Source organism: Canis lupus, chromosome 7 (assembly GCF_003254725.2).
Source record: "Canis lupus dingo isolate Sandy chromosome 7, ASM325472v2, whole genome shotgun sequence".
NCBI lineage: Eukaryota > Metazoa > Chordata > Mammalia > Carnivora > Canidae > Canis > Canis lupus.
The window spans coordinates 35,495,082-35,521,657 of NC_064249.1; the positions used below are offsets into that span (position 1 = coordinate 35,495,082).

Sequence of the window (26,576 nt, forward strand, 5' to 3'; positions counted from 1 at the left end):
GCTTCCGCTCGCGGCGCGGACGGGGCGGGGCCGCAGGCGCCCACCGGAAGCCATGGCCGTCACGCCGGAGCCCGGCGAGCCCACCAAGGGGAAGGTAAAGGGGCGGCGGGGCGCGTCTCCCGGGCCCCCAGGGCCGGCCGCGGTCAGCACTCCGCGGGGGCCCCGCGACTGCGGCGAGCCCTGGAAGCGGGGCTGTGCCCCGGGGAACGCGGGCCCGGGCGGGGGGGCGGCGGGCGGGCTCGGCGGCTCCCTTCCGCGTGCGCTACCCTGTGAACCGCCCGGTTTCGCCGCCGCGCGCGGCGAGGATGCCTTGGCCGGGCCGACCCCGCCAGCGTGCGACCCTCGTCCTGTCCCTCGGGCCCCCCTCCCCGCCGCATCTCCAGCAGGTTTCTCGTTTCCGTCCGCCTCGAGCTCCTGCGGGGACCCCGTGCACGTCCTCGGTGCTTGACCGATAGCAGATGTTCAGAAAACAGAAGAAAACCATTTTTCAGTAGTAAGCTCAGAGAGAGGTTACCACTGGCTCGGTGATGGGACACCCCCCACCCCACCCCCGCTGCCCGAAGGCTCCTCGTCCCCAGATTTAGGATGTGCCCTCTTCGGCTCCGAAAGGTTTCTACTCCCAAGTTTCTGCTTTTCCGGAACTTTCCCATGTAGCTTTGGTCAAGATCAAATGGTTAATATGAGTAGATGATAAGTGATTTCCAGATTTAATATCAAAACACGTTTTGTCAGTTTCGACATGTTTGGTCCCTTTTGTTTTTAATGCCTCACCTACTATTTGGAAGATGCTTAATGTTACCAAGTTTACCCAAGAGGCACCCGAACTACATAAATACTGGGACCCCTCTCGTCTCTGAATGTCACCTTTCATAGGAGATAACTGCCAACATTTAAGGCTCATTAAGTATGGGTTAGCCCTTTAAAAAAATGAATGAAAGGATAATATTGACCTGTTTAATTGGTCCATCATTAGTAAAACAAAATACTATAGTTGGTGAAGTGCATAGGGACAAGCCCTAAACCTGAGCGTCATCAGATTGGTGTGGCAGGGGCTTAAAAAAAGTCTGATAAACATTGTTCACGAATTACTAGTATCAAAGCTCACCAAGGAGATTAAAAATAATTAAATTAGATAACAAGCTTTGAATTAGGAGCCCAGAGTAACATCAGAAAAGGAAGCGTGCAGTTTTTTAAAGAATCTTTCAGTGGTCATTGCCAGTGCAATCCAGGGATCATTAGCATCAGCAAAACCTAAGGTAAAAACGGAAGTTACCAAACTGATAGACCCCTTAAATACTCTGCTCCCATTCTTTGTACTCCAGGAAACTTGAAAATATGGAATTTAGTAGGTGCCTACTAGGAAAGAAAGTGCTGCAGGTAAATTCTAAATTTACTAATAAACCCATTCAAAAAATAGAGGACCTACTGAGTATGAGGCCTTAAACTAAGAGCTTAGGACACAGCCTTGATCAAAACAGGCAAAATATTCCTTGTGGAACTCATTCTACTGCAGGAATCAAACAAAAAGGAAATCAGAATTTCATTTACTGAACCAACCATGCAGAGATCCGAGAGAAAAGCAGTGTGTGTGCTGCGCTGTAACTAATCCCACTTGTCAGGAGGAGCTGTGTACCTAGACGGGGAGGACAGGAGAACTATAGGAAAGGAGGGTGGTGCAGGTCATGCAGGGCCTTCACAGCAGTTTTAAGGCAAGGAGGGTTTTCAGAGAACAATGATCTAATCATCTGAGTGAAATCAAGAGCTTTAAGATACTGTGAGAGATGATGGTAGCCTGGAGTAACAGCAGTGGAGGTGAGAAGCCTTTTAAGTTCAGGATGATTTGGCTCATGTACATCCTGGACTTGCTGATGCAGTGGATATGGGTTTGATGAAGGAATCAAGGTTTTTGGTCTGCAGATTGGTTGAGTAGTGATGCCTGAAAAATAATTCTGAAATACCAAACTCAGGATGCTTTTGCATACAAAAGGTGTTGATGAATTAGGAGACAAAAACTTGGGAGAGGTTAGGTGTGATTTGCAAATTTGGGAGTCTGTCATCCTGGGAATGGCATTTAATTGAAAGCCCTACATTTCAGAGTGGGCGGGGCAGTTCTTCAACCTGAGAGGTCATCAGAGGGGGGAACAGCAACAAAACTGCCAGAAAATAGTGGAAAACCAGGCGGCCTTGACCAACCCTTTGAAGCCAAGGAAAGAAAATGTTTCAAAAACAAATGTTTGCCACATGTGCTGATGGAGAGTGGTAGATTTTACAGTCTGTCTCAACCAAGCTGCAGCGGTGGAGTGTAGGGATAAATGCCTTTTTGAAGGAATTAAAGGGAGGAGAGGATTGCAACACATAGATTACTTTAGTTTTGCAGTGAAAGGGAGCGGAAAAATGGGATAACTTAGGAGGCTGGGGGGGGGGGGAGGTTTGTCAAGAGAGATGGGGTTGTTTAGATTACAGAGAAGAATGGTGCAAATGAGGAAAGGGTAACTAGAAGCAAACTCCTTGAGTGGTGAAGAGCGGAATTAACTGCAGTTAGGACTGGGTTTAAATAGGATGGGGCCGGTTCCCCTTAGGCAGCGAGAGGAAAGAGGAAAGGGCACTGGTGCAGGGACGTTTGGCAGTGGGAGGGGAGGTGGCTCTAACTCAATGTTTCTTTAAACTGGCAGCCCAGCTTAGAAATCTCTTCTGACCATCCCTTAGTTCCATCAAGGTGAGCTGGAAAAGCTGCTTTTCTAAATCTAAGCTTAAAAATTTCATGGGGCATCTGGTTGGTTCAGTTGGCTCTGGATAGTTGGCCTTGGGGTCATGAATTTGAGCCCCATGTTGGGTGTAGCTTATTACGTTGAGGGAAAAAAATCTTAAAATTTTTAAAGACTTAAACTATACGAAGTCTAAAATGTCCTTAGTTTAAGGGCTTAACTTTGTGAAAGCAAAAGTTAAACCTTAAAGTTGCAGACTCCGTAGGGAATAAAAATGTGAAAAGCCTGTGCATCCTAAGTAGAACTACTTAGAAGGGACTTAACCAAGGCTGAAAATTCTCCGTTAGTAGCAGCAGTAGAGAGGCCTAGTGCTCTTAAAATCAGTCTGTGTGTTCCTACCCAGTTTGGATACAAATTGCAGATACACGGTTATGTACTTAGTCCTGTTACCTCCCAGATGTGACCTCTGGGAAAAGTCCCAAGCTTCGGTTTTCTCATTTATGAACCAAAGGGTTAAGTGACGGTGGAAAGGACAGGCTTTGGGGGTCTGGCCAACTTCCCCTTCCAGCCTGCCAGCTCAAAACAGCCAGGCTCAGGAGAGGGGGTGAGAGGTGAACAGGGATGTAAGGGGCCTGCCACGAACAGCCCCCCACCAGCTCCACATTGTGACATCGGTTAATAAGGCCAGCGTTGGTATCTTAATCTCACCACTACTGACACGAGACTAGTTTTTATTGGGTGTGGTGCCGATAAATGTACTGGAGAATGTTTGGCAGCAACATCCTTGGCCTGTATCCACATGTTGGGTTTTAAAAGGTTCCATTTTGAAAAACATGCAACTTGTTAAGGCGTCTTTTTAAACAAGCTGATTATTTTTTTCTAAGATTTGAGATGGATAGGAGGGGAGGGGCAGAGGGAGAGGCTGCAAAGCAGACTTGCTGCAGGGTCCTGACCCGACCCAGTCAGACCCTTAACCGAATGTGCCAATGAAGGTGCCCTAAAATAAACTGATGATTTTAAAAGATTTTTGAGAGCCCTGGGAGGGGAATGACAAGCAGACTCCACACTAAGCAGAGCCGCATGGCTCAATCACACAACCTCGAGATCATGACCCCCAACCAAAAATAGAGGCTTGGCTGACTGAGCCATTCCCCAAAACACTTATTCTTCTTCTAAACAGTATATAAAAGCTGTTTCCCCAATCGGGTGGATTCTTTGGAAGGGGAGGAGGTCAGAGGAAGTCTTCACATTTTCTAAACTTCGATCCCATGGTTGATCACAGACCGGAGTCGATCTGAGGGGGCAAACTTGAAAACCTCTAGTCTCCTAGCTGACTTAAGCAGTGCTATTTCAGTATTTGGCAACTGTGATACTTGAAGCATTTTGTCCAAGTGCCCCAGGAAGATCTTGCTTGCAGGTTCAGGTGTATCCTCAAGTAACTCAAGAGGACTCTATGAAAGGAGCCTACATGAAGCAGCCATGGTGTGGGGTGTGTGGCAGCCAACCTACTTAGAACCCTCTGCCCAAAGGTGAAAGCCATCAGGACTTCCTATTCTGGGGTTTATGAGGTGTCGGGCTCACTTGCATCTTAAGACCTAAAGTGGGCACTAATCACTACCTCTGGTCCTCCCCTAGGAAGACAGGGTGGTAAGGTGGGGCATTTAGCCCTCAGCTGAAATGTCAAGTCTAACAGAATGCCAGACGGCCTGTGGAGTAGCTCACCCTCCCACCCACCAGGACTGGACTGTGTTCCACATCATTTCTTGCCCTGAAGTTTTTTCTGAATGAAATGAAAAGCCTAGAAGCAGAATTAAATCCCCCAATCTCTAAGAAAGTCTACAACTACATCTACAACTATAAGGAGCACCTGGTATGTCTGGGGGTGGGGGAAGGACAAGGACAACAAAGTTTTTAAAAAGAGGAATAATCAGGAAAATAGTTTTTGCTTTATTACGAACCAAATCACACTCTTTTCTGGCAGCAGTTTGAGCCAAAGAAGCAAACAGGAAAAAATATAATCAAGAACACCGTAATTCAGCCTGTAATCTTCACTTGGCGTTTTATGGTCCTTTCTTCATCTCTTCCAGTCTTTTTCCCCTTCACACTACCTTTTAGGTGTTTGGCTTAAAGTCCTGCTTCATACAAACCTTTAAATGGACAAGTTGGCTTTTTTAAAAAGCTACATTGCTGACAACTTGCTTTTAAGCAAGTTCTAGGAAACCGTCTCATTAAGTTTTCTAAAAAAAATCCTTAATAGGAATGCCAATGAAACAAGTTATGACTTTAAAAACCTGTCCTGCCCTTCCAAACCCCTAAAATAGTTCCATTTGACATTTACATTAAGACGTGAAGCTTAAGCTGGCAGTATCTTTTTAATCAGGATCAAGACCATGTCCATAATGAAGACTGCAGAGTGTAAAATTCATTGATTTTTAGCACTTGAAGGAATTTCAATTATCACCTAACCAATGCCTTTATTACAGATGGAGGGCCACAGAGATTAAAAAATACACATACACTACAGGTGATAGCAGTAAGTGGCAGAGCCAAGACAAAACCCTATGAATTTTCAGCTTTTCCCATCACACCTACTGTCCCCTAAGTGTGGTCATTATGTCCTTTCAACAAAGAAATACAGTCAAGTGCGATTTCTTATCACAGGCAAGGAAACAGGAGATATATTGCACACATCTTTAATACAAATAAAATCTGTAGTCCTTTTCAATTTGGAACATAGTTATAAAGCAAACATGGTTAGAATAATTTTACTTTTTCCCATTTTATGCTTCCCAAATTAGCAAAACAGGTGCTTTTTAATCTGGTTCCCAGATCATCTCCTACAAACGCCTAAAGAGCTTGTAAACATAACGGGATGTTATTTCCAAACCAGATAGTAAACTATGGCACTAATACCATAATTTAATTGGTTTAGGTGTAAGCTGTTCTGCTTGTTAAAAAGAGTTTTCTGGTCAAGGTTTCCCATTTAAAGATTCAGATTGCAGGCCAAAGCTGATGACCAAAGATGGTAAACAAGATGCACAGCTGTCACAGAGCACATACTCTTGGCTTAATTTTGCCCAAACTGAACTACCCTGAAATAATATATTTCCTTGTTCAATCCAGGTTCTTTTCTATTTTATCCTAGCCCTTTAAGCTCCTAGGAATTTTAGATGTTGAAAACATTCCCTGTGCACGGGATTCGGTATTGTATGGTTCGTTAGGATCGGTTGTGGCTGGCCTTGGACATTTTTTGCTAACTAGTGAGTATGTTTTTCTTTTATGTATGACAAACATTTTCTAAATGGACTAATAATGGTAGTGTGTAACTTAATTACAGTGATTGTGTTTTTTGACAGGTAGGATTAGAAGATCATGTGACGTTGGAGTAGGAGGATTTATCTTGGTGACTTTAGGATGCTGGTATGTGTACTAAGTAATTCAAGAAGATCCAGGATCAGGATAGATTTAGCTATTTCGAGCACATGCTCTTTTCCAGAAGACTCCCACCACCCCCCTCAGTGGGGAAGCTTTTTTTTTGTTTTTAATTTTTAATGGAAACTTGTTTACAAAATGGTACTGCTGGGGTGCCTTTAAGTTTATCTACGGAGACATGTTGTATGCCATTTGTCAAATGACCAGATAAATGTTTGATATTCATTTAGGAAGGCCTCAACCTTTTTTTCTGCTTAACATTAGCCTGAAGCTCATTTCTTGCTCATAGCACACTCGAAAATGCTACTTTAAGAATGTTCACAACTGCTAACAAAACACATTGCATGAATTTCATGTTTTGAGCCCCCCCAAAAGCCAGACCCAAAGAGTACAGTCTATGTAAGGTTCCATTTGGTGAGGTTCTATAAGTAAAACTAAGCTTAAACATGATAAAAAGCCTCATTTATGTAAAACCTACCTTAAAATGTGTTTATAGGTATTTTTGACACTGAACCACCCCAAATAGCACTCCAAATTAAAATGGTTGTATTTTCCATCTTAAGGGAAGAGATCTGCAAACATCTTAAATTTTGTTACTATAAATTTCAAACTTGTTTCTAGAAGAACTTTTATTTAAAATGACTCATTCATGTTCTTTTAAGGTTCCACTGTAGGTATAATTATGCAAAGCTCAGAATCCAGGAAAGAATTGCCAGAGATGGAATTAAAAATAAGATTTTGTACGAAAGTACCCACCTTGATCCTGAAAGAAAACCAACCACTGACAAGAACAGCAGTTGAGCAGTCTCAAGCACCAGAATACAACTCTGGAGTCAGAATAAAGTAGAGGACAACTCTATTAAGCCTCGTATGTACCATTACTTTCAATCAAGTAAATAAAGGATGTGTTGGTTGTAGTCTCCCTTTTTTGGACACTTGTATGCATACCCACAAACTTAACTGTGGCCCTTTACTGCTGGTAGAGCACACAGTGGACTTGCCAAATTTAGCAACCTAACGTGGGGAGAAAAGAGTGGGAATAATGGCATTTCAAGAAACACCATCTCTCCCGGTTGGATTTTCAAAGTCCCTCAAAACAAAAATCACAACTGTATTACCGTACCCTTTTAAAGGTGAGGGAATGCTTCCTGGTTTCTAAAGACTTACCACTAAGGATTTTTTGACTTTGCAAACCATTTTTGAAAAGGTATGCACTGTTTGCCGCTGTTCTTCCATTTCTTACAATAGGTAGGTCATCTCCCCAAAAGTAAAGATGGTTTTTAAATGCTGTCAATTTATAGAAGTATGCAGTGTTTTAATTTTTTAAATGGAATTTATAACTACACACATAAAAATATTTCCAGACTTTGATGCAAAGGGGGGGGAACCCACAAGATCACACACATATTATCACATTAATAAAAGTAAGTCATTTATATAGTTCAACCCACTGCCATTATAAAAGGCAAAAAAAGGGGGGGGGGCACCGAGTCCATAGCATTCATTCATTCAGGGAAAAAAAAAAAACACAAAACTCTCCCTTTCCAAAGCAGTGAAATACTTTTGTTTTAATGTCAACATTACTTTAAGAAAATCGTTTAAATACAAAAAAACACAAACTACAGGTGTTCCTGGTTAAGGAATGATAATGATAAAAGACCAGCAACAGGATTCTGGCATTATTAATGGTCCTATTATGTGGTTATCACAGAGAGCTACAGAAAGAGTAAAGTGAAGCTATCCTGAAACTTTATTTTGTTCTCTTACCATTTTCCAAGGAGTATTGGGGGGGGGGGGGGGAGGGTGGTGTGCTCAGTTCTGTTCACATGAGGGAGCATTTTTTTCCCTCCTACGCCCACCTTTCCTGTGGCCATCCTTTTGAGGGGCAGAACACACCGGCTCTGATTTACCAAATGCCATTGTCAAGCACATGCCCTGAGGTGTTTTTATTGATGCTAATCATCTTGTAGCCACCAAAGGCAGGATTTGGACACTAATTAGGAAAGGTTGTTAGAAAGGAAGTCAGTTCCCAAGAACATCTGTCCACTCTATTGATACAAATCAGAATTGAATCCAGTTCGTTACTCCGACTAGTCACTTATTTTAAGGGGCAACGCCGTATCTGCAGTAGTAGGGGGCAGTCAGAGGACTCATCCAACCTGACCTCTGACCAGCTGTTTGTGCAGGCCACTTAGTAGTCCGTTTCCGTGTACAAATGGATACAAAGTATAAAATTGGGCGATTAGATTAACTTAATTCCCGCCTAGCTCTCCCACACTGATTACATCTTACCCCGAGTAAGAGAAACCTCTCTTGGCTGGCAAAAATTTCCAAGGCCTTCACCAATAACAAGGTTAGTTCATTTTCACAGCAGAATGCATAAATTGGAGACCTGGATAAAAACAAAGTGGTGACATACTTATTGGATAACTTAAAATACCATTTAGCAAGTTTACGTGGTTATTAGTACTTCGTATTTCTTCCCCAACGATTAAGATTACAAAATGCACTAACAGATTACTGGGCTACATGTAACATGCTCCTCCCAAGTCCCTGGGCTAGTGAACTCCAAACAGATCTTAACACTTGTACTTCTGGTCTCCAGCCCAATCTATTTACATTCTGCCTCCCAGGTTCAAGTTCCAACTGTGTGAACCCTGTGCCAATGTCCTCTCCAGCACACCTCCAGCCCCCATGACCCTAACTCACACCTCTGCTCAAACTTTTCCATTCCACTTAGAATGCCTTCCTCCTGAGGCTTCTCCCATTCCCTTCTGCTCAACTAACCTCTGAGGAGAATCACCTTCTTTCTCATTTAGGTTCTCCTGCTACTAGTTGGCATTCCACTGGTCATGGACTCATGCTCATGCTTCAAGTCTTAAGTTTCTCATCAAGAACTCATCAGTTTTAATCTTTACATTCCCAAGTATCAGTCAATGCATGTTTGTTAAATTGTAATGTTCACTGGGGTGCCTGGGTGGCTCAGTTGAGCTTCTGCCTTCAGCTCAGGGCGTGATCCCAGGGTTCTGGGATCAAATCCCACACACATCAGGCTCCCTGCAGGGAGCCTGCTTCTCCCTCTGCCTCTCATGGACAAATAAAACCTTTAAATAAATAAATGTTCACTAGCAGATAGAGTCCAGGTTTCCCTCAACCAAATACTTTCCAAATTACAGACTGAAGAGTAACCTACCTTCCACGCCCACTTGGGAGCCTCCAGCTGTACTGCTGCTTTCATTGTTCCATTAATTCCAAAACGTCACACTAGGTGATATAGCAGTAGATACCAGCTAAATAGCTGATTAAAATAGAATTGCGGTCATTAGTAGTTTTAAAAACTTTCTGCGGCTTTATCTATAGTATTTTGTTGAATCTTTCTAAAGCTCTATGCATTTCCCCCTTCCCTCACCCCTCCCCTCTTTTTTTCCTCTACTACTTGGCTTTTCCATCACAATAAAAGGACCTCAGGGAATTTAAAATTAACTAGAAGCTTTTCTCTGGACTTGTGATTTATAATGACTGAGTTTGGCAACACAAAATTTTTAACTATACCTAATACCATTATTTGATTTGCAAGCATCTTTTTAGTCTACGTACCTCTACTCCATCGCTGGTTTCCCTTTGCTTCGATTATATAATGCGAGGAGGTCTATATAATAAATTCAGGATTCCTGTTTATGCACTTTTCAGCAAAGAGCTAGGGATCAAATAGGGTTTGAATCCTTCTATTCCTAGATAAAAATCTGTAGTGGATGGGGGTCAAGACACCCCTTTAAAAGTCATGTTAATATATATTCTAGGGTACACAGAAAATCTTACGTAGAAAAATTAAAGCGGTTGCTAGAGTTCTGATTTTTAAAAGGTCCTCTAGAATACTTTTTCGAAGCATCTTAAAAATAGGGTAGCAGTCATCCAATCAGGACAATATACCAGTATCCTCTACCACCCAAATACTGGCATCCTACACAGCTTATTTGATGCAATAAGCTCCATCTTTTTCTCTTAAAATCAGGAAGCTTTAGGGACACTTATTACCAAGGTCTTAAAGTATTACATTTTGAAGCTTGTAATGTGAGCACTACAGATGGTGTTGCAAGGAACTTTCAACTACGTCTTACTCTTCGTTTTCTAGAATATATAGGGAATTCTCCCCCAAGTATTTCTATCCTAACAAAAATAACCAGTGACACATTGTAAGCAGGTACAAATTTTAAAAGGCTTCTATTGTTCCCTTTTTTAAAGTATAGATTAAGTTAACAAATGAAATCTGTTCCAGTTTTCTAGGAATAACCTCCTTTGAGCTCCATATGCTATAAACCATCTTAGATTGCCTGCCCTTAGGAAATCGAAGTAAATAATCTGCAAACACTAGTTTCTTAATGGATTGGTTTCCATAGAAATGTTTCTCCCTTTAGACTAGGAGGACAAGTCAGATGTAATGAAACCTATGCTTTGCCATCTGAATTCAAAGCTTATTTTGGAAACATGTTCTTCTAGTTGATTTTTTCCTCCTCAAATGAACAGGTTAGGCTTTTTACCTTTTAGTCTGTAACTGAGCAGTCTGCTCTTTCAGAAGCCATTAGATTTTTAGTTGACACAAAGAACTGTATTTCACTGAACAAATTCTGACAGCTACATCTCAAATCAGTATCACAGCCAGGTCCTCTCATTTCACCAAAATACGTTATTCTGGAGTATGTGGTGGGGGAGAATAGATTCCCTCTAAGCTGACTTCAGGGCAAAGAGACATGCTCTGGGACTGGCACAATCAGAGGTCACACTGAGCCTTTGTATTCCTTCTATCTTTACAATTTAAATTCACTTCCCAGTTGATTTTTCTATTTTGATATGGAGTCCTCATTCTCCAAAAGGTTCTCAACCCAGTTTCCAAATGTTTTACAAACTAATAAAAAGTATTTGTGCATTTAGCCTAGGATGCAGGTTTTGGCAAAAACAACATAGATATCCTACACTCCTCTTTCTGCATTAAAATATTTTAAGTAAACTCTGCAAGTGGGGGGCATTAAAATGAAGGTCTTAACAAAAAGTTAAAACAGAAGGAATTTGAACCATTAGAACCTTGAAAGGATTTGGCTCCATTTGCATACACAATCTTAAACCTATGAGGACCACCAACTGCTTAACACACCAATTACTTCAACATTTCATGATACACAAAGGAAAAACTAGAAAACCTTTTCTTCCTGTTTAATACAATCTATACAATCTGGGTTACCAGTATTTCCTTTTCCCATCCTTTTAAATAAAATAAGGGAGTTCTAATTACGTTGATCCTGGAAGCCCAATATAACAAGTGTTAAATGTACAAGCAGCAATTAATTTGGAATACCTATTGGAATCACTGGAACACATTTAGTTGGGCCCTTTTACTCTTCCACACAGCACATTCACATGGACAGACTAAGGAAAAGGAGATGAAATTTAAATCAGCATTTTTTTTTTGCTTTATTACTTTAAAAATATATATAAAGTTGGAACCTTTTATTGTACTTGACCATGATGCTCCCACTCCCTTCACTACAAACAACTGAAATGTAAGGGTACCTTGTATTAACAGCTACCTTAAAAAATTGTCCTCGAAGTTGCCATTCAAATAAACCCAACCATTCTTTGAAGTACTGATTTTACCTTCCCTTCTGTCTGTATCCCTCAGTTCTTCAAAGATCTTACATCACAGGTTAGCTAACTATACTGGCCATCTCACTGTCCTTGGCTTTTTGAAATTTTTTCGCTGATGCTAATTTGTGGATATACTTCTCAAACGCTTGGCAAGTACAAAACATTTTACTGCACAAAACTTATTTTATTTCCTTTAAGACTGTGGACTATTAAAAGAAATGGCAGGAAACAGCATGCCACAAACAACAGCTCCGCGTTTATTAGGTATGTTAGCTCTCTGGCCTATAATCCCTGCAAAATCTCCAGTAGTGCAGGTTGAGCTGTACATGCTCCGGGGTTAAGTGCTATGCCACAGGGATGCAATGCAATTGTTAACGGTGCAGCAGCAAATAAGGAAGTTAACTTTTCTGTAAGACATTTGTTTACCTAAACGGTTATTACCTCACCACCTTCGACTACAGAATATTGTTTTCTCATACCCACAGATCCAGCTTTGTTTAAAAAGCAAAACCCCTGTTCCTTGTCAAGATGCAAGTATATGTTGAATCCTGGCATGAGAAGGGAGAAAACAATTGTAATTCCTAGGCAGTGATTAAGTAAATACAAACGGAAGCACACAGTTAAGGAAGGTCCTTGTCCCAATAACTTACCTACCCAGTGATTACAGATGTGCTGACCTAGCAGTTATCTATTTGTTCCCTGACAAATACTGATCTGTAATCACAACTGCAATTCCCCAAGTATCTACGTCATGCCAGAAAACTGTTCTTATTCAGCTTTCCACACAGACAGCAGTTCCGGACATAACCTCACGAGATACACAGGTGTGACATTTTTAAAGTGATTCTAGGTTAACATTATGAATATAGTATTTCACAACCTACTAAGCCTTACAGACTAAATTAAGTTCTTTAGGCAACCTAATTAAATATATTCAGTCACTTCTATTTTTAGCCAACTGATGAGGATGGGACAGCATATCCTTATTTATCTAAGTGCCTACTGTGAGCCACTTCCCCGTATCTGAAAGGGCTCTTATTTGGGGGGGGGGGGGCCTCCAGCTGCCTGCACGTTGAAATCAACAAAGTGTGACCACCAAATACAGAAGCATGTTTGTAGCAAAATATACTCTTCAGGTAGGTTATTTCAACTATTTGACTTCACATATAAACTTAGGAATGGTCAAATCCTAGTTTTTTTTTACTCCCACACTCAAGAGATACATACTATTTCAATCTGAACACTTTTAGATCACTTCCACAATAATCCTCAAGGGTTTATTTTCAACATCAAGGTTAATAAAAATCAGTAAGCCAAAGGTCACTCACTTCAACACGAGTTAGCTAGACAAAGGATTTTTAGGTATTGGTCTAACATGTACCTATAGCACTGGCAAACAGACTAAAAAAAAAAAAAACACTGGCATTAAACTAAATGAAAACCACTAAACCGGCAAGACCTACCACCTGCACATCTTAGTGGAGAAGCTGAAGGGTAACAGGGCCAAGAAGATTCAAATCGAAAAAATATCCAAACAAAAGGGACATATCAGAAGGACACTGTGGTTTTAAATAAATGTTTAGGCCATTAAGGATTTGGAGACTGGCTACATGACTAATTCAAACTGCTTCAGAGAGCTAATATGCAGGGTGATTCTTATTCAAAGTACTCATTTAATATACTTTAATGTTCGTGCGTACCTACTGCAACCTACTGCCAAAGCCATAACCCTACATATCCTCGCTCTATTACTAAAATGTGAAGACTGAAACCATTTCTCGCAGAGGCCCCAGAAAACATGAACAACAAAGTTTAGGTTCAAACTATTTCAGTTTTAGGAGAATGACTTTAGAGAAAGTATTGTTGTATTCATCTTTCCACAGTATTTCACTAAGTATTCCGGGTAATGGGAGTGGAGACTTACTCTCTGCTACAAGTTCCACCCATTTTTTAAGACACATTTTACTTATGTGTACAGAGAAAATTAGGGAAACGATGTTTTTAGGATGTATATTTACATCTGGTATCAGAAACGAAGACTTGGGCTCTAAAAGAGGTTTATTATGCTTTCCTTAGCAGCTCATTCTGGCTTCAGCTTTTTAAAAGTTAATAGACTCCACTAGACCTATCATCAGGTCTTTGTGACTGAAATCTATACCACTGCTTAAAGCGCTACAAAAATACTTTATAATTTGTGCAATGGGCCTTACAAAAATGTTCTGAGGATAGAAAGCCAATTTATATAAGCTTATAGAAAAACAAGTCCTTCAACTCGCACCAATGGATGCAAACACTAAACAGGAACGTAACCTGTCCGTGAAAGTCAACTCTCCAGAAGGTGAAAAATATACTAAAAATATACTTAAAATATACTTTTACTGGAAATATTTTAAGTACTTTTCAAAGAAGATAGTCTTTTAAAAGCTTCAACACCTTGTCAGTGCTCAGGACGTTTCACTGTCCTGTTGGGAAAGATCGGTCGAAGCAGATGTGGGCTGCTTGTTTTGTAGATTTAATATGGCTTCCTTTTGTTGATTCAGCATCAGGACTGAACGGACTCCTACTTCATCCAAAGATTTCATCTTCCTCTGATAAACCTGGGTATCAGGGACAGAGGTCAGTCCTGGCCTCCTGGGTCCCAGCCAGAGCCCTCTGTCAAAGGCCAGATAGGAGTGACAAGACTACCTACCTACCAACAAAAGGAACATTCTATAGGATGGTATGAGTTACTTCACTTCTATCTTGCAATGTGTGCCTTCTTTCCTGATTAACCTATTCACATGATCCCAGCTGACCAATCTGATCCAATACCGGACTCAGGACAGATTGGTCCAACTGCCTGCAAACTTTCTAAGGAAGGCACCACCTAGACCAACGGTAATCTTATGGATATAGTTGGAAGCCTTTGTTCAGAGCTGTCTTTTGTTGTTTTGGTGTTCTGCTTGCCAGAGGTGGGCAAGAGGGGCAAAGACTAAACAAAGTTTCTCATTTACAAATCTGCTGCTACGAAATGGTAGTTCTCATTTTTCTCCCTTTCGCTTACTGTCTGGTACACTTCCCTCTTCTCAATTTCCCAAACACTAAGATTATTTCTTTTCATACATAGTAATTCTAATCTTGACGCTACTTCTGGAAACTTTAACATTTTCCTAGACAGTATTTTTATCTATTCCACACCTTATTCTTCCCCCAAGATTTTCTGGGCTACACAAGGCATGACAGTCTACCAAAATGCTACTTGGCCATTACTCTCCCATTGCAATTATTAAACATGAATCCCATGTGCTGTTTTAAACTAGAATATAAACTCAAGATTCTTCAAAAGTACCCTAAAACACTGATGAGCAAAGTTTGAACTTTTTCCCCCTGAGTAAGACTGTGCAATCCTAGTGATTTTAATATATACTGAAAAAAATAGTTCATGCCAGGAGTTGCTAAGCAGTAAACTGCTTAAAAAAAACAAAACAAAAACCGCCCTCAAAACACTACCTGGCACCACTAAGTATTCTTACAGTAATTACAGGAGTAGCCTTTGTTCCAAACATTTATCAACTAAACCTAGACCACCATCTAAAACAACTCCAGCTCAGATTGTGGCAAAATTCCTAGGAGTATGAAGAAGTTAAAGATCTGATTTAAAATAGCTTAAACAAAAATCTAAGCAAACAAATATAGACAGACCTAAACTTACCAGAAGCAACCTGAAACAACAAAACACTAGACTGAAGTCAAGTTTTAGTTCTACAGTTTGACTCCTGATTCCTCACTTCACATCAGTGAGGGTCCTTTAGAAGATTAAGTGTTCTGTGCAAACCCAATAGAATTACAAGTAGGGGATCTAATGTCATCACATAGCTACGGTTAAGTTAGCAGTGTTGTGTAGTAGTGAAATCAAGGACTGGCTTGCATGATGGCTTCTAAAAGCATCGGTTCCCAGCGTTTCATGTATTAGATAGGTGCATATAAGATATTCAGTTGAGGACAGCCATTAGCATTTTGTAAAGATGGTAAACTGAGTGTAAACTTCTCCCAGCCAGTACACCATTTCCCCTCATTAAAATGTTAAGTCATCTGGGGGGGAGGGGAAGAATTCAACTTTACTTCATAATTCAATTGTCAGTATACATTTAAGTTTTTAAAACCTAAATGTTCCAAGTACAGAGTAAAGAATAAGCTGTCCAGAAAGCACACACTTAAGTTTTCTCCTCTTGGGAGTTTTATAAAGGGATTTTGAACCTTGATGGCGAGAATCCCAAAACGAGAGTAAAATGAATTCTTTTTATTGCAAACAAACGTCTAAATTAATTTCTCCACCCACTTTCTTTAGAAAGAAAAAGAAATCAGCAGGCTAAGGAGATACCCATTCAAGAACTGACATGATTAAAAATTAAGATATAAATGGGTGACTCACAATTTCATTAGCTTACAAAGATGGTGGAGTTAACTACTACAAGCACACTAGTTATACAGTATTTTGTGGGAGAAGGGCATACAGACATAGCTAACTTCATATAGATCCCATTAGACAACTGGATTTACAACAAGTTTTTTTAATAAGAAATGGGCAAAGCCAGCTTTCTTTTCAGAATCAAAATGCAGAACAAATGGAAAAAGTATGGTATTGAACCTTCACAAGTTTGAGCCTCCACAAATAATGCAACCAAGGTTTACATTTTTAACAGCCCTTCTACATACACTCCATCTTCTCGATCTCGGTTCCAAGTTTTATCTTCATTCCCAATTATGCCAATTCCATTGTTATTTAAAAAAAAAAGAAAAAGCCTTCCCAGTTATTGTCAGAAACTACTGTTGAAGCTTTCCCCCTCCACTACTCAGCAAACTACAGAGAGGATGGAGTGTACTATGAGCAGTACAGAGTCTTATGCAATTCATGAGGACTGCTTAGTCCTTACATGAATCTGGTTGCTAACATTTCTATTATATTGTGACAATGACTCCCGACTGTTATCTCTGTGAGAAATGGGGGGAGTAAATTCTTAATAAAAGACACCAGGTACAAAGCAACATTTTACTTTTGTTGTGATAAAAAAAAAAGTCACATTTTACAGATAAAATGTAGAACCCTGAAATACTGACACATTCTCTTATCGTGCACAATGCTGAGGTTCTCTTACGATTCACTTTAAAACTGCAATTAAAAATGTACAAAAAAGAAAAGAAAAAAAATCAACCCACAAAGCTTCTAAAAAAGGAACCCGCAGGCACTTCCTCTTGTGGAATGTTTAAAAAGTTAGCCTACTAAAGAAAACAGTCGACTTCTTGTGAAGGTTTTGGAGAAATATGTATCAGTTCGTTTTATTTGGGTATTCAATAATATCCTTGGTGATAATGCTGACTCCATGGCTTCTGACCCCAGAATTGCTGTAAGAGAAAATTTTTTTTTTAAAGAAAAAACATCAATAAGCCACTCAAACTGCTTTTAGGAAATGATAATCTAATTCAGAGTAATTGCTGGAAACAAATTTATACCTGTCATACCTCTGATTTCTACCAAACCAGATTTAGTTAGTATTAATATCCCATTATTATCAATAAAGACATTACAAAAGGAAACACATCATGACTTGGTTAGTTTATACAATTAAAGCTAGCAATAAAAAGAAACGTATGTATTAAAGAATATTTTATCATAACGTTAAATTACAGCAAACCACCTAATATTCACACCTTGCCCTGTAACACTTACAAACACTCCAAACCCTGGACAAGTTTTTCAAGACTGATTCTTAGGAACTTAAAGTACAATGAATGGCCAGAGCACATAAGAAATTACTTACACCCTGCTGCCACTGGTTGTAGCCCTGAGATTGATTTTTGTAGCCACGATTGTTTCCTCGTCCTCTGAAGTTCTGGGGGAGTGGGGATGGGGGTGGAAAGAGAAAATAAACTTCTTTAAGGACTCCGGACACAGCTCATTAGAAGGTCTGTACATGAGGGAGGCAAGCAGCACAATTACTAAGCTCTGGGCACCCTCTGCTGGTTTGTTCTCAGGTGGGTCAATTATAAGGTATCACCTGCCTCATCGCTAGTCTGTGCACCTGAAAATCAAAATGAAGTGGGCCTCATCTTACCCTCACTAGTCTTTCTTAGGTCACCACATACAGACACACAGTGTTGCTTACAATTCTTACTAAGGCTAACACAAACCTACAATTTTCCAGGCTAAATCACACAAATCATCAGTGCCTAAATGAATCTCAATCATTACCTGGTTGTAGTTCCCTCTGTTAGGCATTCCACCTCTGTTGTAGTTCCCTCTGTTTGAATAACCTCCTCGGCTGGGAAACACAGGGCCCCGAGGGTACGGATAGCCAATCCCGCCACTGCCACCGCCGCCACCACCTCTCTGAGGCATGTTGCCCCTCCTATTATATCCACCACGATTCCCAGGAGCTGCAAATAAGAGATGTTTAGCTTAACAGTGTGCATCTCTGGACCAATCCTTTATTAAAAGAAAAATCACTTTGAAAACAAGAACAATGCTTCATTTAATCAGAGACCCTACCTGCGTTCATCAAATCACAAGATTTTAAACCAGTTCCTCGGGCAGCAGGTACAGCGCAAGGGTCAAGACATGGGAGGTCAAACCCTGCTAACAGCACCAGGCTCCCAGCCCTGAGAGCACTACCCAGGGATGCAGCCCCACTGCAGGACCCCGTGCCCAAGCACACTTGCCTCCTCCTCGGAAGGTGCCGCCGCGCATGTTGAAGCCACCACGGCCTCTGTGGCCGCCACCCCTGTTGAACTGGTTCTTGCCACTCTTGTTTTTATTGCTCTTCTTTGAACCAGTGTTCTGTTTCTTTTCTGGTGGGAGAGCCTTTTTGCTTTCCTCCTTGTATTGCTCCAAAAGTTTCTGGGCTTCCTCCTTTTGCAGTTCAACATAGGTTATTTCATCAAAGCACTCGGCTACCTCTGGCAGCGTGAAGTTTCCTACAAGGAGTAAGACCAGATTAGCTAAAACCTCACAACTCCCACAACTTTGAAGCCTAAACTGAGTGGCTTTGATTCTTTGAAACCCACACTGTGCTGCCTGCTCAGCTTTACAAACACTTTTCCTAAAAACAGAAATAAACCAAAAATGTTCATTTCCATTGAAGATAATCTGAACTGACAGTAGTTCATGGACACAAAAAAGATTTAACACAGTAACAAAACTAAATTTCATGCCTTTCATTTTGAGGACCGCGTGTTCTGGTAGGTCTTTGCCCTCTACTTCTGCCTTCTTCTGCGTTCTTTGCTTGTAGTCTTCATCTTTCGGGCAAACTACAACAGCTTTTCGTTGGAAGCCTGCAAACAGGCACATTTTTCTCCTCTGGGCAGCAGCAGACACATTTGTCTTGAAAACAAAGTTTGATAACCCAAATATTAGCTCCACATGAAACCCCACAATCCATTCTTTTTTTCCAACCTCAAAGATACAGTTTACCTGATCCAGAATGAAATTTCGTTTCTTGCGGGCAGCAATCTCAATAAACTTCCCAAGACACTGGGGAGCTCTCTGCAACAGTGTGTTCAATTTTCCAGTATCAGCCATCTGCTTCTTAAACCCCGCCACCTGTTTTAAAAGTTAAAAAAGTTCCTTTGAACTTGTGGATGAAACTTAGGCTTTTTTAGTATCAGCTTAGATCTATGAAGAAATCAGACATTTTCAAATTTAAATAGTCCCTTTCCTCATCATTATGATGAATCACTTAACCATGTCACAAAATCCTCTGCTATTCAGTTCTTTCTTAGCTACTAATTGCTTAGTAGTTCAAAAAATTTTACAGAAAAAAATAAAGCCTAGCCAGTGGAAGGCACTTCACCTTACACATACATGCAGTTTACCTTACATCCTCCTACTTTAACCAAGATAACTTGGCCAAACTCTATCTCTAAAACAGAAACACAAAATGCATAAAGGCAACAGGCAAAAAAGTTGGAGTATCTTCTGGTCTTTTCAAAGTGTTGAGAACACACAATAAATACATACTTTACTTACCATCATCTTATCCATTATGGTGTTTGTTCCAAGAATGTTGTATTTACCAGGATTTTCTGCTGCATGTTTAGTAACCCAGGTGGTTTTCCCAGCTCCAGGCAAGCCAATCATCATAACCACCTAGAGTAAGAAAAAACAGTATTTCACTTATCACCAGAGCCATCTAAGAATTCCCTACGTGTTTTTTTTTTTAAAGCAAAAGAGCCCGGTTTAGATTTTCATTGCCCTAAAAGCAAAGGGAAGTTTTAGAAACTCAATACTATATAAAGAACACAGCTACTAAGAGAAAAATCACTGGCTGTAACAATCATGGCAGAATCAAACAGATTAATCATCCAGAACTTCCAAGTGTAATTTTTGCCAAACAAAAGTATTCTTCAAATGCTTAAGGAAAAAACATTTTACTTACCTCACAATCTTTCTTCTCTTCAGGCCCCTTTGGTCCTCTAACTCGATCCTCTAAGGGGACATTCTGGATAAAAGTATAATCTTCCGGTATTGGAAAATATGGCTTTTCCTTCTGACCAAAATTAAATTCAACTGCACAGTTGTGGCAGAGAACATGCGGGAAGAGTGGCCTTCCAGCAAGAATTTCCTTACTGATTTTGAAGGCAACACCAAGATCCTGTCCATTCTTTGCATAGGAGAGTTCTACTTCATCACTTTCAAAGTTCTGTTAAGTAGGAAAAAAATTAAGTTTTAATCTGCCTCCTTTAAACTTCCTTAAAAAAAAAAAAAAACAAAACTCAAAATTGAAAGGAATGAAGCTCATCCAATAAAAAATGTATTTATAAGTTAAATGTTAGGAGCTTTGTAACACTTATGAAGACTAAAACATTTGTATCTAGAAGCAGAAACAATGCTGCCTTCATAAACAGACTAGATTTTCAGGCCAACTTCATGTTAAGTAGTTTTCAGGGGGAACAGGTTAGTATTGAAGGCAGAGGATATAACTTAAAAAAAATTCTAATTAATAATGCTCACTTTTAAAATAGAAATTTGGGTGACTTATGACTTACAGCAAAACATGTAATCACATCATTTTCATCAAATTTCTCTCCATAATCTTCAGTCTCACAATTGCATGTTTTTATTCCTTTAAGAGAATACCCATAAGAAAATTCTTCTTCACCTAAGAAAATAAATTTAACTTTCATGAAATCGATTGTTCAAAACAGTCCAATGACCCACATATTTTAATATTCAAGATACAATCAAGAGAAAGGAGTACATAACCTAACATTCTTCCACTTACACTTTACCTAGATGTAGAAAATTGAGAGCTAGGTGGGTTATATAACTATCTTAAAAATTGCACATCATGGGATAGTGGCTTTTAACCACTGGTCATAAAATAAGTAACCAAAAAGGGGAGAGAAAAAAAAACCCTCAAGTCAGTTGATACATGCTAGTTATCATTCACAACTAAAATAACAAAACGGATTAAAAACAGGCAGGTTTAGAAAGCCTCCTAGTCTAACTACTGAAATCAGACCCTAAACACACATGAGCACATACTACTCAAATGGAAACTTTACCAAGCAACATTCCACTTGTGGTTAGTGACCAGCCAATCCGAACTTCATGTATGTCAATATCTTTTGTATATAAATGCCTTACTGGGATCTTCTCTGTAACCTGAAAAATCAAATCATAAATGATTACAAAGAAGATAAACCCCTGACCCCTTGTTTACTTCATCTGGGCTGTGGGCTAATTCTTCTCTGTCTACTAACAGGAAGAGACCCATTCTACCTCACCATCTCTCCCCTACATTTACAAGAACTTTAAAAATTGACAGAAAAGCTTGGAACTTGAGCCAAAAACATTCAAGTCCTTGATCGACTCACATTTAAAAGAACTGTTAAAGTTCAAAGATTACAGATTCTTGACTCAAAAACCAATTAAAGTATACATTCAACCTGTTTTGCTATGGAACGAAACCCAAAGCTTAAATCAAATTATTTTTAAACCCTTCATGGGCTTTTCAAGTGCTTGATAAGAGTAACCTAAATAAAGACAGGCTGACCCTACAATAGAAATTTCTAATGTAACAGATATAGTTAACTGTCATAAAAGAAAGGTTTTTCCAAGTCTCTTTCAATCCACAGAAACTTCAAAGATAAAAAGTTCCAATGACACTATGAAGTGTCAGGCAAATGGTAACTCAGAGGTTCTTAAAAAAAAAAAAAATCATGAAACTGCTTTTACCTTCATCTCAAAACAGACTTTGCCTTTTGACACACCATAAGATGCCCTTCCTCCAGCCCAAAGAAAAGCAAAACTCTCCATAGTGAGGGAAGAAGCACTGAGGCGGTCTCTTGATATTTTAAAATGTAGATCACAATTATCTGTAATTATATCAAATACCATATTATTTCTTTTGACATCCAATGCAAATATATCTGCTATATCAACAAAACCTGGTTATTATATTCTTGCATATTTCCTAAAGCTGCATTGGGACACACTGCTTCTACAGATCATGCTGCTGATCTTCACTTTAGGCCCCACACCCACCAAGTCACTCTCACCAAATTATGAACTAAAGTGTAAACTGCCTACAAAACCAAAACACCAAATTTAACGTGTATTCTAAGTATATAAAATAATCAAGACAATGTGACATGGGATACATACCTGCTCTGCTCTTTACCTTGATTTAGAGGCAAGCAGTAGAGGATAGCAGGAAATCAAAGTGAAGCATGCCAGAACCAGGTAGAATTTACCAGTGCCACAATAAAACTGAAGGGAGGCCATGACCACACACTTTAAATACAGGAGTGTGAGCTGTTTGTTGATCCTGTGCTTTGTGATTTTAAAACACCAGGGGCTCTAGACCCTAAGTTCTCACACTGTGAAGAAGGCAGCCTCAACCTAGCCAAATGCAAACCTGCTTGTCGGACACTGTTAATATTACAGCATTTTAGCTCCCTTTTCCCCAGGCCAGAGGGTCAGTCAATAACAACGGAGGATTATCCCTTCGAGGATTACCCAAATCCCAAAGAAAGGTCCTTAACCTAGCTATCTTTGGGTCAGTGGCTCATTAGCATGCACTTTCTTGGAGTTTGCATCACAAGTTAAAAACCCGTTTTCTTATGCTTTTATTGATGACAGGAAATTAGATCTACAGCTTGGGATTCTCCTTAAATGAGCTTAGCTCTCAAGAATACTGACAGAATTTTCAATTCGACCAACTGTGTTTGAACCCAATATAGATAGCAACAAATTAAGTTGATGTTCCTAGGTAATCAGCTAAAACCCCATCTACTTGGGCGGTAGCGTCACTTCTGGAAGCACTGCTTCACTATCTTGCCAATTCCAACTTAGTCATATTTAAAAGCAATGGAACTATTTAAAATAAAACTCTCACATCAAAGATTTTTCCACGTGCAGTTTTCTTTTCTTTTAAAAGATTCCCTTAGCTCAACTACCTGTTAAGGGTATTTAATACGAACTCAAGAGTTAACATTTACATTCTCACAAATCTTGCTAAAAATAATTTGTATTGGAAAACACGGAAATCTAAACTTTAACTCCCTAGATCTATGGGGCAGGTTCACACCTGACCACCTACTTAGCAAGCCATCATTTCTAAGCTCTATTTATCAAAGTGAAAGAGCTGTGCATTCTGATCAAATACTGAACAAAGTATTTTTATGCAAAATTACATATCTGACAGCCAAGGCCCATTTAGAGGTTTGCAATACTTCCTCATACTCAATTGCAACCCAACTGGGTAAAGTAGCAGTATTTACAGCGCTGCCATTGATACCATTCGCTGCTGAAGAAAGCTAGTAGCCCAGTGATAGCCCACTGCTGCTGCCCCAGGTCTTTGGAAGAAATCAACTTATGTTAAAGCAGCAGCTACTGAACTGGAATTGAGAACAAAAGAGCAGTTATTGAAAAAGTAATATTACAATCTTTTAGAATAGGGAATATACTTGTGTGCTAATGGGAAAAAATCATTAATACGTATTTAACTAGCCCAAATAGCTCACTTAATAAAATGCTACCAAAAAAATTAAATTACTTTATCGTAGGAGCCTAAAAGGACAAGTTACAGGTTGTCTTACAAGTTTCCATTAGCTAACTAAACCAAAAATTGCCATTAATTTTACATTCCTATAAATGAGAACTTTCTAATCATATAAAAAATAACACCAAATTGCTGGAGCCTATAAAATTATCAATACGACACAATTGATGCTGTATTAGACATTTAGCTACCAGAATCTGAATAAAACCTTTCGTCTCCCTCCTTTAAAAAAGGTAAACGGTTTACGCTAAGTATTCTGCATTTAAATTCAGCACACTGCGTTTAAGTTCTCTAACATTTTGGCACCAAAATCGCCACATTCAGTAACCGGGGGAGAAAAGGGAAGAAACAGCTTCACTTACAAGTATCAAGACAAACCACTGTGTCATCGAAGTGCTCATCTTCTTCTTCAACAGGTGGCTGAGGAGATTTGGCTCTGAAAGACAGAATTGTCTCCTGATTCAGCTTTTCCTACCCCAGAAAGAACGGGGACGGGTAAAACTAGATCGGCATCCTCTACCTGCTATACTTGTTCTCTTCAATGTACTCAAAATATCCACGGCCATGATCTTCTCGAGGTCTTTTCACCCCTCTCTTTTTATCTCCGCCCTTCTGCTCTGTTTTGCCGTCTCCTATAACACACAACACCCCTAACATAAGGGGCCAAGCCGCGACGCAACCGGGGAAAAAGAAAAAAAAATCCCCCCTCCTGTTTGGGGAACGCAAATACTCCTAACTCCCCCGTTCTTTTCTGCAAGCGATTTCAACCGACGAATCCAACGCGAATTCAAAGAACAATCAGCTTGGAACCGGCCAGGAGCTAGTGACGCAGTCTAAAGACATTCCTAATTTTGCCAGCCTCTTCGAAGATTCGAGAAAGCTCCCGGAGCCCAGGGCGGCCCCGGCCCCGAGCCCACGTGGATCCCGGAGAGAGTTCAGGAAGGGGGGAGGGGCCGCGCCGGCCCGCGCGCCCGCCCCTCCCCTCCTCCCCTCCCCCACCCGGGCCCGCGTTCCCCGCGGCCGCATTGTACTGATCTTCCGCCCCGCTCTCCCCGCCCGGCCCCTCCCGCCGGAAGTGACGTCACGCCGAGCCCCTGCGCTCCTTGCACAATACCGCGGCCCAGCGCCGCCAAAGCGCGCCCGCCCCGGGCCCTCGGGCCTCTCCTCTCCCCTCCCCCCCCCCCGAGACATGTGCCCGCACCGCGCGCACGCAGCGCAGCGGCGCCACCGCGGGCCGACCGGGCTCCCGCCCGCCGCCCGCGGCTCCTCCCCCTCCAGCGGCAGCTGCAGCTACCACCCCCACCCCCCGGCCCTCCAGCCACATAATGGAGGCGCCGCCGCCGTCGCACACGCCGAGCCCGAGGCCGCCGAGGCCTCGCGGCCGGGCGGGATTCCCCGCGCCCCCTCCCCCCCGCCCCGCGCCTCCCCCGCGGCGGCCCCCGCCCCCTCCCCCCCGCGGGGCTCCGGCAGGCCTGGGGCACGGTCCCCACCCCGCGCGGGCCTCCCGCCGCGCGCAACGTACAACGCAGCACTCACCCGCCGCCGGAGCCCCGGGGCGACCGCCGCCTCCGCCGCCTTCCGCCTTCTTCTTACCTCCCGCCTGCTGCTGGCCCTGCCTCGCCCCGGGCGGCGCCACCGTCACCGCGAACAGCGAGGTGGGGCCGCTGCTCTTCCCCGCGGCCTCCTTGGCGGCCCCGCGCTGCTGTGGCGGCTGCTGTTGCGGCGTCGCCGGCGGTTGAGGCTGCTGCTCCCCGTGCCCGTTCTCGTCGCCCGCGCCTTCCTCCTCGTCGCCGAGCTCATCCTCCCCTTCCTGGAAGCCCTGATCGTCGCCGTTCTCGTCCTCCGAGGCGGCCTCCTCCTCCTCCATCGGGCCCGCGTCGGCCGCCCCCGCGGCCCCGTTCTCCTCTCCTAGCTCCATCTGGTCGCCATCCAGGGCGGCGATCCCTTCCTCCTCCTCTTCCTCCTCCTCCTCCTCCTCGTCGCCGCCGGCCGCGGCCTCCTGCTCGAGGCCTGCTCCCGAGCGCCCGGCGGAATCCCCGCCCAGGTCTAGGCTGCCGTTCCCGGGCTCCATGGCGGGGCGGCCCCCGGCCTCCTCGTCGTCCAGCGCGGCCTGGAGGCGCTCCATGAGCTCGGCCTTGAGGCCCTTGTCGGAAAGGCGCCGCTTCTTGAGCTCCTCTTTCAGCTCCGAGACCTTCAGCTTTTTTACATTAACAGGCGAGGAACTCATGGTGAGGGCCCCGATTCACCGCTAGGCGCTGGCTCAAACTCGGCTCCGCTCCCTCGGCCACTGGTGGCGGCTGCTGCGGCTGCTCCTCGGCCCGGGCGGCGGCTGCGGCTGCGGCTAGAGGTGGGTTCGTGCTGCAGAGCGGACCCGCCTGGTGTCGAACGGCGCCAATTCCTTTCACCGAGTTCGCGAGGGAGACGCGGAGACTCGCCTGGCGCGAGCGAGCACGCAACGTCCTCTCGCAGGGGCGGCGCCGCGCACGTAATATAGGCGCCCCGCCCCCTGCGCTGACGGGAGCTCCGCTGCGGGGGGGAGCGCGCCCGCGCCGCGGGGCCCCGCCCCCGCGCCCGCCCCCGCCCCCGCCCGCCCGCCCGCCCTGCCCTCCCCGCCCCCACGCCCAACCCGCCGAGAGCGCGGCGCCGGCCGCGCAGTGCGCTTCCCGCGGGGCCGAGCTGGGGGAGGAGGGGGGCCGCCTTTCGGTTACAGCGATCCGCCGCAGCCGGGCGGCCTCCCGAGCTGGGTGCTGGCGGCCCT

General features: G+C 42.5%; 2 protein-coding genes across 9 annotated transcripts; one reads left to right on the forward strand and one right to left on the reverse strand.

Annotated features, from left to right (window-relative positions):
- On the forward strand, window positions 1-7,054 carry LOC112648767 (cytochrome c oxidase assembly protein COX20, mitochondrial). 4 transcript variants are annotated; one of them, XM_025430599.3, is made up of 5 exons: window positions 15-94; window positions 4,341-4,575; window positions 5,851-5,965; window positions 6,062-6,125; window positions 6,800-7,054. In XM_025430599.3, exons 2-5 carry the CDS (start codon window positions 4,495-4,497, stop codon window positions 6,936-6,938), a joined length of 399 nt encoding a protein of 132 aa, XP_025286384.1. In that variant the 5' UTR covers window positions 15-94; window positions 4,341-4,494; the 3' UTR covers window positions 6,939-7,054. The 4 variants fall into 4 exon arrangements, with proteins under 4 accessions (XP_025286385.3, XP_025286386.3, XP_025286384.1 ...); XM_025430598.3 differs by lacking the exon at window positions 15-94 and adding an exon at window positions 556-4,234; XM_025430600.3 differs by lacking the exon at window positions 4,341-4,575 and having other exon boundaries at window positions 1-94.
- Window positions 4,633-26,296, reverse strand: HNRNPU (heterogeneous nuclear ribonucleoprotein U). 5 transcript variants are annotated; one of them, XR_007411982.1, is made up of 16 exons: window positions 25,355-26,296; window positions 24,339-24,450; window positions 24,181-24,254; window positions 21,991-22,130; window positions 21,318-21,417; window positions 20,799-20,911; window positions 20,189-20,452; window positions 19,780-19,899; window positions 19,225-19,353; window positions 18,966-19,134; window positions 18,474-18,728; window positions 18,007-18,191; window positions 17,576-17,647; window positions 11,488-11,558; window positions 9,331-9,435; window positions 7,923-8,529 (listed from the first exon to the last, which is right to left on the reverse strand). XR_007411982.1 is itself a non-coding variant. In XM_025430596.3 (14 exons), the coding sequence occupies exons 1-14, from the start codon at window positions 26,043-26,045 to the stop codon at window positions 17,106-17,108; spliced, it is 2,478 nt and encodes an 825-aa protein (XP_025286381.1). In that variant the 5' UTR covers window positions 26,046-26,296; the 3' UTR covers window positions 16,042-17,105. The 5 variants fall into 5 exon arrangements, 2 of the variants coding, with proteins under 2 accessions (XP_025286381.1, XP_025286382.1); XR_007411984.1 differs by having other exon boundaries at window positions 9,735-11,558; XR_007411983.1 differs by having other exon boundaries at window positions 4,633-8,529; window positions 9,331-11,558.
- Window positions 26,297-26,576: the final 280 nt, after the last annotated feature.